Raw genomic sequence first — 12,797 nt, 5'->3', positions numbered from 1 at the left:
TTGCTTGATTGGGCAATAGGCAATAAAATCTTTTCTATAACATTGGACAATGCTAGTGCCAATAATTCAATGGTAGATATTATGAAAACTCAATTTAATCTACAAAATAGTTAGATTTGTAATTGTGAGTACTTTCATGTGAGGTGCAGTGCGCATGTATTCAATCTTATTGTTCAAGAAGTCTTAGAGGTGGTTGGCGGTGCTTTGAAAAAGATAAGATAGTATAAAACGTGAGAGCATCACAAACAAGAAAGATTGCATTCAAAGGTGTGTTCTTCAAGTGGAGGTATTGATACTAAGGTGGATTTGAGAATGGATGTAGCCACCAGATGAAATTCCACCTATGTTATGCTTGAAAGTGCAATTAAGTACCAACGTGTTTTCGGTTATTTAACTATTTGTGACAGAAACTATGTTCATTGTTCATCAAATGATGGATGTAAAAAGGCTAAAAAAATGTGAGTTCTTGAAGCTCTTTTATGTCAAGACTAATTTGATTTTGGACTTATCTTATCCTACATTTAATCACTACATTATGCAAGTATAGAAAATTGAATGTTTGTTGTGTGAATATGTTGTGAGTAATGATATGGTGATTAAAGTGATGACTTTGAAAATGTTGGGCAAGTTTACCAAGTATTGACATGAGTATTGTGAGATTCTTGCTATTGTAATCATTCTTGACCCATGATTAAAGTTTGGAGCGATTCGGTTTGCTTATACTAATATTCCTTCTACTTGTGAAGAGAAGATTACTAATTTAAGGAAAAAGATTGAAAATTTGTTTGATGAATATGTGAAAGCAAAATCAAGTGAGTCTAATGCTTCAACTTCTCAACAAATTTCTCTTCCATCACAACACGTTTCTTATATAGATGATAAACAAGTGATTGATGCATTTGATGTAAGTTAACTAAATTGTTTAAAGTACTTTATTTATTTCATTTAATTTTAGTTTTTTAAATATTTTTCATTGACTATTGTATTTCATTTCCTTGTAATGTCTTAGGAATATGTTGACTATTTGAGCCAACATGCCAATGACAATGGAAAGTCTGTATTGGAACTTTATTTGGAGGAATGGAATCTTAATTTAAAGTGTTTTGATAAATTAGATGTGTCAGGCTATTGGAGGGATCATCAAGACTGTTTTCCAAACCTATCTCAGATGGCCTATGATGTCTTGAGAATTCCAATCACTAGAGTTACTAGTGAGCCCACTTTTAGTTTAGATCTCGTGCACTAACCAAGTATCATTGTTCCATTCTTCCTGAAAATGTTGAATTGTTCCCAAATTTGGTTGTATGATTTTGAAGAACCAGGTAATTTTTATAACTTATTCACTATTTCGTTATTAATTTTTTTTACCACTTAATTGTTCATTGTTAAATAGCTAACTTAGTTTTTTAATTGTAGATGAAGATAAAGTAAATGTTAAACCACAAGTAAGTATTGTTTTAAGACTTCAAAGTTCTAGACTTTTAGTATTTTGTAATATTGGTTTTAGACTTCAAAATTCAAAGTTCTAGACTTAAATTTTGTTTATCTACTGTCTTGTTCAGGATTATTTTATTTAGTGTTTTGTTTAAGACTATTTTCAAAATTTTTGTTATTATATAGTTCTAGCTTGTGATAATATGTCTTATTGTAGGTGTGGTGTGTGGATAGTAGAAAATTTAATTTAACTAATATTTTTTTTAAAAAAAATTAGTTTTTTGATGAATTTCTTTTTTGTATTTTTTATTATTTTTTAATTTTAGGTGGACTGGTTGGCCAACCGTTTAAACCAGACCACTTTTTTCAAGGCTTAACCTTAAGTGAGTTGGGTTGACTTATTTATAGGATGGATCGAGGTGAGTCAGGGCCAACGGACCAGGCCACCTTTTATTATAGTTATACTCTAGCAAGTACACTTGACCTAGAATTTGTGTACATAGAATCTTTCCTTATTCGGCAGCTTCACATCCACCCACCTAATATAAAAACACACCATATCACCACAAAGAAGAAGATAAGGGATTTCATAAAATTTTGTAAGGGCAAGGAAAAAAAAAGAGAAATTATACTTGTACAACAATATATACAACTAAGAGAGAGAAAAGGAAGATAGATTTGAAGAGAAATAATACTTGTACAACGAATCTTACTACAAAGAGAGAGAGGGAGAAAAGTGAGAGGAGAGAGAAAATGGTATGATAAAGAGTAATAAATGACATGATAAAGAGAGATAGACACATAAAATGGTGTTGTAAATTGTTGTAAGAATTATTGTACATGTATTGTATCTCAAATTTGAATTTGAAATGTAATAAATGATAGGTGAAGGAGAGAGATAAACACAAAAATAATGTTGTATAAATTGTTGTGCGTGTATCACTTCTAAAAAAACATTGTCAAGAAGGAGAAAACTTACTACACCAAAATGTTTTGATTTGATTTTTCCAATATAATAGAGCACAAAATTCATTATTTAATTTACACACGCACATATATGTTTGCACACACACTTACATATTCGGATTAGATAAATGATTGACATGTGTGTCAGCAGAACATTATTTTTATTAATAGTAATATATATACTAGTATTTTAGTTTAAATAATGAAAATTAAAGATTTATTTCATATAATTAAATTTTACAATAATTAATTATTTAAAATTTATAAAATTATATTATAATTAATTTTTTTCTGAAGATATATATTTTAAACTTAGGAATTAACTAAGAAGGTTTAGCTTTTATTTAAGATATGGATCTTTAGTTTAAGTATGTTAGTTGTTGTAAATTCCCAGTACTTATCTACAATTCTAATGGATAAAAAAACATGACAAATAATTTATATTATAATATAAAATGATTTTTAATTAGAGAAAAAAGGTTATGACTAGTTTACACCGTCCTTCCATCATAATCTATCATGTATAATACGTTTGTTAACTTTTAAAATAATTATCTTAAAATTCATACGATGGTGATTTGTAATAATTGGATTACAATACATGATCATTAAACTCTTTTAATTATTGTTGATTTCTTTTAAAAAATATTGAAATTCAATTTAAAAATCAAAAAGAAAAAAAATAAATTAAACCAATTTTTTTTAAAAAAATGTTACGAATGATAAAAAAAAATCTATGAAGGAAATATTTTAAAAACACTTTCATTAAAGGGTCTCACCAGGACACTCATTAAAGAATAAAAAGGAGAATTTTTTTATTGAAAATCACATGAAAATGCATTTTTTACTAATCACATTAAAAATGTCTCTTTTTTAGGTGACACTTTGCATTCATTAAAAAAATGTTTAAATATATTTTCCATTCTTATAACTTAGTCCATTTGAATTTTCCTACCTAAATTTCACTTTTTTAAAAATAAATAAATTACTACCTGATTTTTTTATGTTTGATTTGAGTATCTTTTGATTAAGATGTGTTAAGTGATGTCCTAATAATATGTTATTGAGGTATATAGGTTATTATAAATTTCTAATATTTATGTTTAATTTTTATGGATAAAAAGAACTTATGATGAATAATTTATATGACATAAAATGATTTTTAATTATTGATAATTTCATTTAAAATTATATTAAAATTTAATTTAGAAATAAAAAATGAAAAGATATATTGGACCAAATTAAAAAATGTTACGAGTAATCTACAAAAATCTATCACTGAAGAAAATATTTTAAAAACACTTTCATTAAAAGATAGTCGTTAATTAAAAATACACTTAATTAATATAACCATTCTAATTATAGAGAGAATTTAAGAAAAAAATAATTTTTAAAAGAAGAGAGTTGAATAATAAAACCCGAAAACACAGCTCATAAAAATAACGGTAGACTAGAGAAGCAAAGCAAAGGCCGCCCTTGCAGTGCCGCCAAAGCAACCCTGCCCTAAAAATTGAACAGGGCAGAGAGCGAGTGAACATGGGAACCTCCGCGAACGCTGTCGCAGGTGGTCGTGGCGGCGCCCCTGTCCCCAAAGACGTCGACTACGCCAATTACTTCTGCACCTACGCTTTCCTCTACCACCAGAAGGAGATGCTCTCCGACCGCGTTCGCATGGACGCTTATTTCAACGCCATTTTTGAAAACAAACGCCACTTCGCTGGCAAGGTACTCACCCCTCTTCTTCATTCTTTATTACCGTTTCACCCCTCTAACCTGCTACTAACATTTAAGTTCCATAAAGTAAGTGTAGTCATCTTATATGAAACTACCCAACTTTTAGCAGAGAATGTACTGCATCTATGCTCTGTCTTAATTTTTTTAGAAAAAAAATGGGATTTTGTTTTGCTATTTCGTGTAAACAAAAGATGAGGTAAAATAAAACTCGTGAAATTAGATTACTGAGTTCAGCTTCGATGCTAAAATGGAAGTTATAGAGTTGTAGAAATGTTTTCAAGAGCGTGAGGCGAGCCCTGGCACAACGGTAAAGTTGTGCCTTAGTGACCGTTGGTCATGCGGTTGAATCCGGAAATAGTCTCTTTGCATATGCAAGCAAGGGTAAGGCTGCCTACATACCTTCGCTCAGCGCAGAGCCTCTGGGCACCGGAGTAGGTTAGTTTTTATAGAATAAATTAAGCGTAACCTTTGCTATTGTGTTATAACTTGAGTGTGCTGGTTAGGGTTGTTGCTTGTGTTTATGTTGTTTTGTTTGTGGGAGTGATTTTGAGCTGACTTGGTGAGATAATTTTGGGAGAAGACTGTTTTGGATGTGGGGACTGGAAGTGGCATTCTTGCTATATGGTCGGCACAGGCAGGTGCGAGGAAGGTGTATGCAGTGGAAGCTACCAAGATGTCGGAACACGCACGTGCACTCATCAAAGCGAATAATCTCCAGGACGTAGTTGAGGTCATCGAGGGATCGATGGAGGAAGTTACCTTGCCAGAGAGAGGTTAGAACTTTTAGGATCTGTTTAGTTTGTATGATAGAACTTTTTTTTGTCTCCAGTTCTTTTGTCCATTAATGATTACAAAAATGGCACTTTTTTACATTTTGTTAGTTATTTTAAAGGATTTGCGGGGAAGAAAACAACAGTTTTTTGGTGTTTTCATGATTTTCTATACAACTTTTTGAAAACAATAAAGTGAAAAACAAGATGATTTTATTTTTGCAATTATTGGTTAAAATAGGAAACGGAAAATGCTTTCTTAAATTAAACAAGCATCTTGCTTTCTGTGTTTTATGAGTAATTTGAAATTGTTGATTTTTTCCCTCTCTATCTAAATTATGTTTTGTTTTAATTGTTTGGCTTAAACATTGTTGACTTGTTGTATAACTTTTGCAGTTGATGTGATCATCTCTGAATGGATGGGTTATTTTCTTCTGCGTGAATCTATGTTTGATTCAGTTATACATGCTCGTGATTGCTGGCTCAAACCGACAGGAGTGATGTATGTATTGCTGTAACTATTTTTCTGCAATAATGCAGAGAAAAATATTAATATTATGATGCATCTACCTGATTTGATGTTTTGTGGCTTCTTGATATGCACCTTACTCCTTACCTATTCTTCTATTTGTGGTTTTATCTTGTGTTAAATAGATAATGTTTAGTTCATTCTTCATGTAGCAGCATTTCATTCTTTCTTTGGGATTTTGTTGAGATCTACTAGAGTAGTTTTGGCCACTAAATATTTGATTTTATTTCTATATTGTATTGTATATGCAAAATGTTACCAGCAGCAGTTAGTTTTTGAAGTTTAATTATTAATAAAAAAATGTTAAACTTAAATCTTAAATTTTGTTTCCATGTTTAAAACTAGAGCTACACGCAACTGACACAAGGCACAAGGTTTTGTTCTGTGTAGCATATTCTATAGTTTTCAACAGAATTGGGCTAGCTTCAAAGTCCATAGTCATTAGTCAACGTATGTAGTGCCAAACCTAAGAAATTGACTTAAATATAAAACTATTTTATAAATTGAGACAAAGGAATTAGGAATGCATTTGCTCTGGTCCTATACTTGTACCTATTTTTCAGTTGACTTATTGTCTTGGCAAGTTGTGCTTAACATGCTCTTTTTCTTACATTACCAATGGTGAATTGGTGACAATTTACATATATAAATGATTTGGTTATTGCCTCCGAAGGTAACTGTTTGTCACGAAAGTGGCATGGTTATGATTATGAATTGCTATTGTTATGAAAATCTCTAGTGCATATGAGTATTTCTTTGGTTGCTTTAGATGTTACCTATGTAATTAGTGATTTAAGCGGCTTTATTTGGCAGGTATCCTAGTCATGCTCGCATGTGGATGGCACCTATCCGGACTGGGATAGTAGATCACAAATTGGGTGATTATGAGTCGACTATGGATGATTGGCACAACTTTGTTGATGAAACAAAAACCTACTATGGTGTTGATATGGGCACTTTAACGAAACCTTTTTCAGAGGAGCAGAGGAAATATTATCTACAGGCAAGTTGTATACTTTGGTGCACCTTAAGTGTGATGATTCATTTTTTTGAAATAAAATTTTGATCATAGTTGGAAGTGTATCAGTTCTTATAATTAAGTTGGTGTTAGTCTCTCTTTATCTGTTTTAAATTTGTGAATCGGTTGTGACTTGTAAAAGTTAAATTTGGTAGTGTTATCGTGTTTGTTGAAGTTGGGTGATGGCTTGTACAAACACAATTCTATGTGTTTTACTAGATTGAATGATCCTAATCACTACTTGGAACTCATTTTTGCTGGGATTGTGATTGGATTGCTTGCTGGTGTGTTAAAAGGGGAGTGGGGGGAACGTGTGTTTCTAGGATCCTTCATGAACATGAACAATGAATAGTGGGTTAAGCCACTTGCAGAAAATCCTTGATCCGAAAATTACTTTACCCTCCAAAACGTAAACCGAATTCTAGAAATCCCATTGAGGCCTTTTAATTGTCTGAAAATGAACCCTCTTTGATTCAGAAGTCCCTGCCGCCATGAAGTTGTGGGCACCTTGTCTACTGTGTCAGTTTGCAAGTGTACGAGTGTTAGGGATTTAGGCCCACAACAAGACTAGATGCTGGGTTTGGACCTAAAGAGGCCCAATATTTGGAAGGTTTATGTCTATGTGCAAGTGTGTTCTGGGCTTCTGTGCAAGTGGCTGGATGCTGTGTCTCTGTGCTTGTGTTTGTGCACTGCATCATTGTGTGGGAGCTGGGCTTGTGTTTCTGTGTTACTTCTGTGACCTGTTTTCCTTTGATGTGTTCTGCTTCTGCATCTATGTGATTGTGTGGTTTGATCATGAGCCCCCTTCATTTCTTTAGGGTCGGCTGAGACAATGAGACTGATATTTTAGTGGCCTGTCCTTCATTCCCTTGTTTTTGTCTAGATTTCTTATGCTGAAAATGCCATCTGCTACTGGTCAAACCTTTGTGAGTTTTATTGTTTTAGTTGTAACTTTACAACTTTTGTTTATTAGGAAGTCTTTTATCTTGGTATGAGTTCACAAATCACGTTCATTATGCTTTGAACCATAATTTACTCGTGTTATTTTATGTGTGCATACATGTACGAGTGGTGTGTGTATTCTTGAATATAACATTATATGTTAGGAAGGATCTTACTTTTTACGTTACAATCCCATGTTTATGCATGTATGGGTGGTGTGTGTATTCTTGAATATAACATTATATGTTAGGAAGGATCTTACATTTTACGTTACAATCCCATGTTTATGTGTCTACTTCCTTTCTCAGATCCTAGGTTGGATCTACAAGGTTGACAACATTGGTGGTTATTTCACCTTAAGAAATTGCATAATATTGAAAGATATGGTGATAAAATTATTAACTTAAATCGTTTCTTTTTTATTTGTGGGGTGTTCTTAGATGTATAAATGTAGCACATTGAAACTGGCTTCCAATGCCAGAATATAAAATATAGAAGGATAAATCATTTGTTAACACTAAATTTTCTATTGCACATGAAACTAATTTATGCTTGCTGTGATTTCTTTAGACATCATTGTGGAACAGCCTTCATCCCCATCAAGTCATAGGAACTGCTGGTATAATAAAGGAAATTGATTGTTTAACTGCCACTGTGGCTGACATAGAGAAAGTTAGATCAAATTTTTCTATGTCAATAACCGTGGAAAACACAAAGTTATGTGGATTTGGAGGGTGGTTTGATGTACATTTTCGGGTAAGTTACTCTGACCTTTTTAACAGAATTGTATATATCAATATCATAAATCCCAATGTTCCCTGTTTTTACCCACCAGGGAAGAAGTGAGGATCCAGCTGAACACGAGATTGAGTTAACTACAGCTCCCAGTGTAGATTATGGTACACACTGGGGCCAACAGGTTTGTGCTGCGTCAACTTCTTGGTAGTTGATTTATCCATGAAATAATTTGTCATTATCATTTTCTCTAATATAGGTTCATTACTTTTGAGAACAATTGAACACTATTAAAGGAATAGATTGTTCCTTGTTTTAACTTCCTTAGAGTTATGTTTGGTTTGCTAAAAAATTAAACGGGCTGGACAACACTACATACTCGTTCCATGTTTGACTTTAAAAATCGTCATAGGACAGGATAAAACAAAGACAAAGCACAGGTCAAAAGTTTTAAATATTTGATGCTTTCTTCGTCTCCTCTGTAGTTTTCTTGTGACTTCTCTTCCTCAACTCTCCTCCTCCATCCTTTCTTCTCCTTCTCTCTCATAACTACTTGTACCTTGCATGAATCTCCAAACAGCAAACAGATAAAAAAGTTGTGTTGAGTTGAGTTATGACTCAGCTACTTGTAGTGTGCTGTTCTGCTAGTGTAGTTCTTTAATTTGCTTCAAACACACCCTTAAAGTGCTTGTTCTATTGATGAAATACATGTTAAATTTTTTATAGAGAAAGGGAGATAGGCAAAGGCTTAACTTTCATACTTTATGATGGATGGGGCATTTTTCTCTGTAGCATTTATTTGTTTTGAGTCAACCTATGCCATGACTTTTATCCAGCTGTGTTTGATAATGTTGGTTTCATAATATATTTAATCATTTGACAGGTTTTCCTCTTGCATCCTCCCATGCGTCTGAATGAAGGTGATGATTTAAGGGTTTCTTTTCTAATGAGTCGCTCAAAGGAAAACCATCGTTTGATGGAGGTTGAACTTGGATGTGAGATTCATCAGCATTCTGGCAAGATACTTGCACCTTTCAAAAATAAGTACTACATTGAGTAGCAAACTGGATTTCAAATTCTGGGGACTGCAAGATACAAGGTATAATTATATATAATTACATAATGATATTATACAAGAGAAATGATATCTGTACAATAATTTGTACAACAAAATATACAACTAAGAAAGAGAAAGAGATAACAGAAAAAAATTGAATTTAAATTGTAATAAATGATAGGATTGAGGAGAGAGACACGCACAAAATATGATGTATAAATTGTATAAACTTGTTGTATGTGTATCATATCTCATTATATAGTGAGTCTTACTAACTAGTGTCCTTAGAACATTGGTTAAAGAATTAAAAGAGAAAAATATTTATTGTATAAATCAAAGGAGAACGTAAAAAAGACCATGAGCAGTGTAATTTTCCACCTCCCAATAAAAGTATTTCTAATTTAAGATCCTTAACCAATACCCTTAGGACAAAGGCTTTGGTTAGCCTTTGCCCTATATAATTACATCATATACCAGTTGCCTTGGTTAATTGTATCCTTATGGTGGAGTCTACTTTAACAGTCTTTTCTACCAAGAACTTTTAATATTTTGAAGGAAAATCATTCTTATTAGCAAAGATAACTAAGGACCTTAATTATAATATTTATGAATCTAGCTCTTGGACTTCACTTTGATAACCAATTGAATAACTTCAATAGATATTTTGATTATATTATCAAATGAAAAGGATGGCCACATTTTTTTCCCAATGTTATAAATCATTTACACATGTCGAATTGGGTAGTTTTGCTTTTTCAACATTATTTATTATTAATTAAAAATTCAATAAAGATGAGGTCCTAACTAAAGAATAGTCTAATACCTTAATTGGTTTGTTATAGAAAGGTCTTCAAATAATAATTAAATAGCTACTTTTAACTAATGAAGCAGTTGGTTTAGCTTATTTTTTGCGAAATAATCAAATTGTTTTTAGTTTCATTAGAGTTTTTTGAAGAAAAAAAAAAATAAGGAACTATATCTCTAGAATTAATTGTTACCATTTTTTCTTTTCATCAGGAACGGCTCATATTTTGTAATCATATAGAATTGTATGGTTCTTAATTATGTAGTAAGAGGAAAAAAAGTAGTTGCCGCCATTTGCAACATACCGGTTTCCAATCATTTGGTTGTTAATGACTTGCCACTCAAGTACGTTTAGCATGCCTCAGTGGTGATGATTGGATAACCCTCGTCGTGCTGGTTGTGTTTACCTGTGTTTTAAGGGAAGCATGTGGCCCTTTTAGTTTTATAATATTTTCTGCTGAAGTTTGTATTAGTTGGTTAATTATATAGGATTCCTGATATTTTTTCTGTTTTGGCGTTCCATCTTACAACAAACTTTTCTTTTTCAATTGGCGTTTATAATTATACGACGAGACAATAGTGATGTTGTGATCTGTTGGATATAGAGATTTCCTTGTTTGGCAAACAAGGCTTTGGATATTGGTGCATAAAGTCACCGGCTCTAAAAAGTTTCATCGGAGATTTAGGATTTTGGACAAACTTTTTCATAAGTACTTAGGAGAGAAATATAGAAAAAAATGAAATTTACTTTTTCACAACCTAATGCATAAGTTTTAGAGCATCTTTAATATATCTTGAGGATAGATCTTAAGTTAAGTTGAAGATCTGATCTTTTCCTAATCCAGTAATAAAGCACCATTCAAGATCTTCACTGTATAGATTCAGTTTTTGGGAAAGAACTGGGAATATCTGTATAGTTTTCAAATTTTGTTTTTTATCAAATGTGACAGTTACTTGTAAAATGCCTAAGGAAGAATAACACTTGTCATGACTCAACAGAAAGAGATGATGGAGAAGAAAAAAAAAACAAACCAACCAAAAAAAAATAAATAAAAAAATGTGAGGGAAGAGGAAGAAAAGTTGAAAGAAGGAGAAGAAGTGGGGAAGAAGGAGCGGCGTCCAGGAGAGAGAAGAAGCGTCCAGGAGAGAGAAGAAAGAAGAAGAAAAAATGTGAGGAGAGGAAGAAAAATTGAAAGAAGAAAAATGTGAGGGAGAGGAAGAGAACGTGAGAGGAAGAAAAGTTGAAAGAAGAAGAAATGTGAGGAGAGAGGAAGCTGAAATGTGAGTGGAAGTGAAATTTATGTTCATTTTCGTATTTTTTAATATTTATAATTTTTTTCTTAATTATTATATATAATTTAATAAATATTTAAACAAAATATTTATAAGTGAGGTTCATGTGGAACCTATCGAGCTTTCTTATGTTGGTTGGTATAAGGGATCGGTACCTGGGGTGTGGATGTGGTGCTGTTGGTGTGTTGATTTGGTGGTTATAATGGACTTTTTTGAAGAATCACGAATTGGAAATACGCATTGGTGAAGGAGTGGCTCCACTTAGGGGAAAGGAGGTGAGAGAGGAAGTTATAAAAAAGGAAAGGCAATTTGGGAATATTAAAAATTATGGGGTGCAGGAAGTAATGGCCTAAAAAGATATCCTAGTAGAGCAGTCAGATTAATGGGCTGGTTTGTTTAAATTAAAAAATATTCTTAAAAAAGTATTTTTTTACAACAGTGATTTTTTTTAAGAAGCAACAAAAATAACGTTGTTTTAAAAAAAAATTTAGATAAACACATTAAAAAATAGAAAATTATTTATTTACTAAAAAATGTTTTTTATAAAAAAAATAAGATTAAATAAAGGAGCCCAATACCAACCTATTGCATCTACCTTAAAATTTTCAAATTTTTTAACAGCATAAATGGCACACAACTAGGTAACAAAAATAACGTTGTTTTAAAAAAAAAATTTAGATAAACACATTAAAAAATAGAAAATTATTTATTTACTAAAAAATGTTTTTTATAAAAAAATAAGATTAAATAAAGGAGCCCAATACCAACCTATTGCATCTACCTTAAAATTTTCAAATTTTTTAACAACATAAATGGCACACAACTAGGTAGTAGTTAGATCTTTATCACAACTAGGGGTGAAAATAGGTTAGGTCAAACAAGGCTTTTGTTAAATAGGTCTAGTTTGTTAAAAAATTCAAGGCCTGAGCTTAACATGTTACTTGCCATAGACTTTATTTTTAAGACTGATCTGACCTATTTAAAAGTCTAACTTGACCTGTTAGCCTAGCATGTTAATATGATATAAGTTTATCACCTTTAAGATAACTTAGCTAAAAACCTATTTTGTAATAAGCTCTCTAATTAAATCATAAATTTGTCACTCAATAAGCTTCTATGTTTGAATCTTATTGTGTAGTCAACATTCAAAATATTTTTAAAAGATAAACAAATGTATGATTTGATACATTATAATAATAATAATAATAAAATGATTATAATTTATACTTAGTTAAATTGGTTGGCCTGCTAGATCTAAAAAGACTTTTTGAATGGCCTAAAACTTGATCTTTTTTAATCAAAGACTTTTATAAAAGTCTAAGTCTCACCTATTTTTGAAAAAGTTTGTGCCTAATGTAGGTTAGACCACAGGTCCCTGTCGAAGGCCTAAGCCTATTCTTACCCCTAATCACAACACATACATGCAATCCATAATCAATCTAAAATGAGATAAATTTTTCTTCCTTTCACATTCTCTTCTCAAAATTGAGACCACCATTGACAAGCAAGGAAGAA

At 31.8% G+C, this 12,797-nt stretch overlaps 1 protein-coding gene across 1 annotated transcript; it reads left to right on the top strand.

The window, feature by feature from the left end:
- Positions 1-3,820: 3,820 nt before the first annotated feature.
- LOC100795134 (protein arginine N-methyltransferase PRMT10) lies at positions 3,821-10,496 on the top strand. Its single transcript, XM_003522870.5, has 8 exons — positions 3,821-4,125; positions 4,715-4,907; positions 5,301-5,406; positions 6,247-6,436; positions 7,964-8,149; positions 8,229-8,312; positions 9,012-9,227; positions 10,203-10,496. The coding sequence occupies exons 1-7, from the start codon at positions 3,937-3,939 to the stop codon at positions 9,186-9,188; spliced, it is 1,125 nt and encodes a 374-aa protein (XP_003522918.1). The 5' UTR covers positions 3,821-3,936; the 3' UTR covers positions 9,189-9,227; positions 10,203-10,496.
- Positions 10,497-12,797: the final 2,301 nt, after the last annotated feature.

This window comes from Glycine max, chromosome 4 (assembly GCF_000004515.6).
Source record: "Glycine max cultivar Williams 82 chromosome 4, Glycine_max_v4.0, whole genome shotgun sequence".
NCBI lineage: Eukaryota > Viridiplantae > Streptophyta > Magnoliopsida > Fabales > Fabaceae > Glycine > Glycine max.
This window is presented reverse-complemented; position numbering and strand designations above follow the sequence as displayed.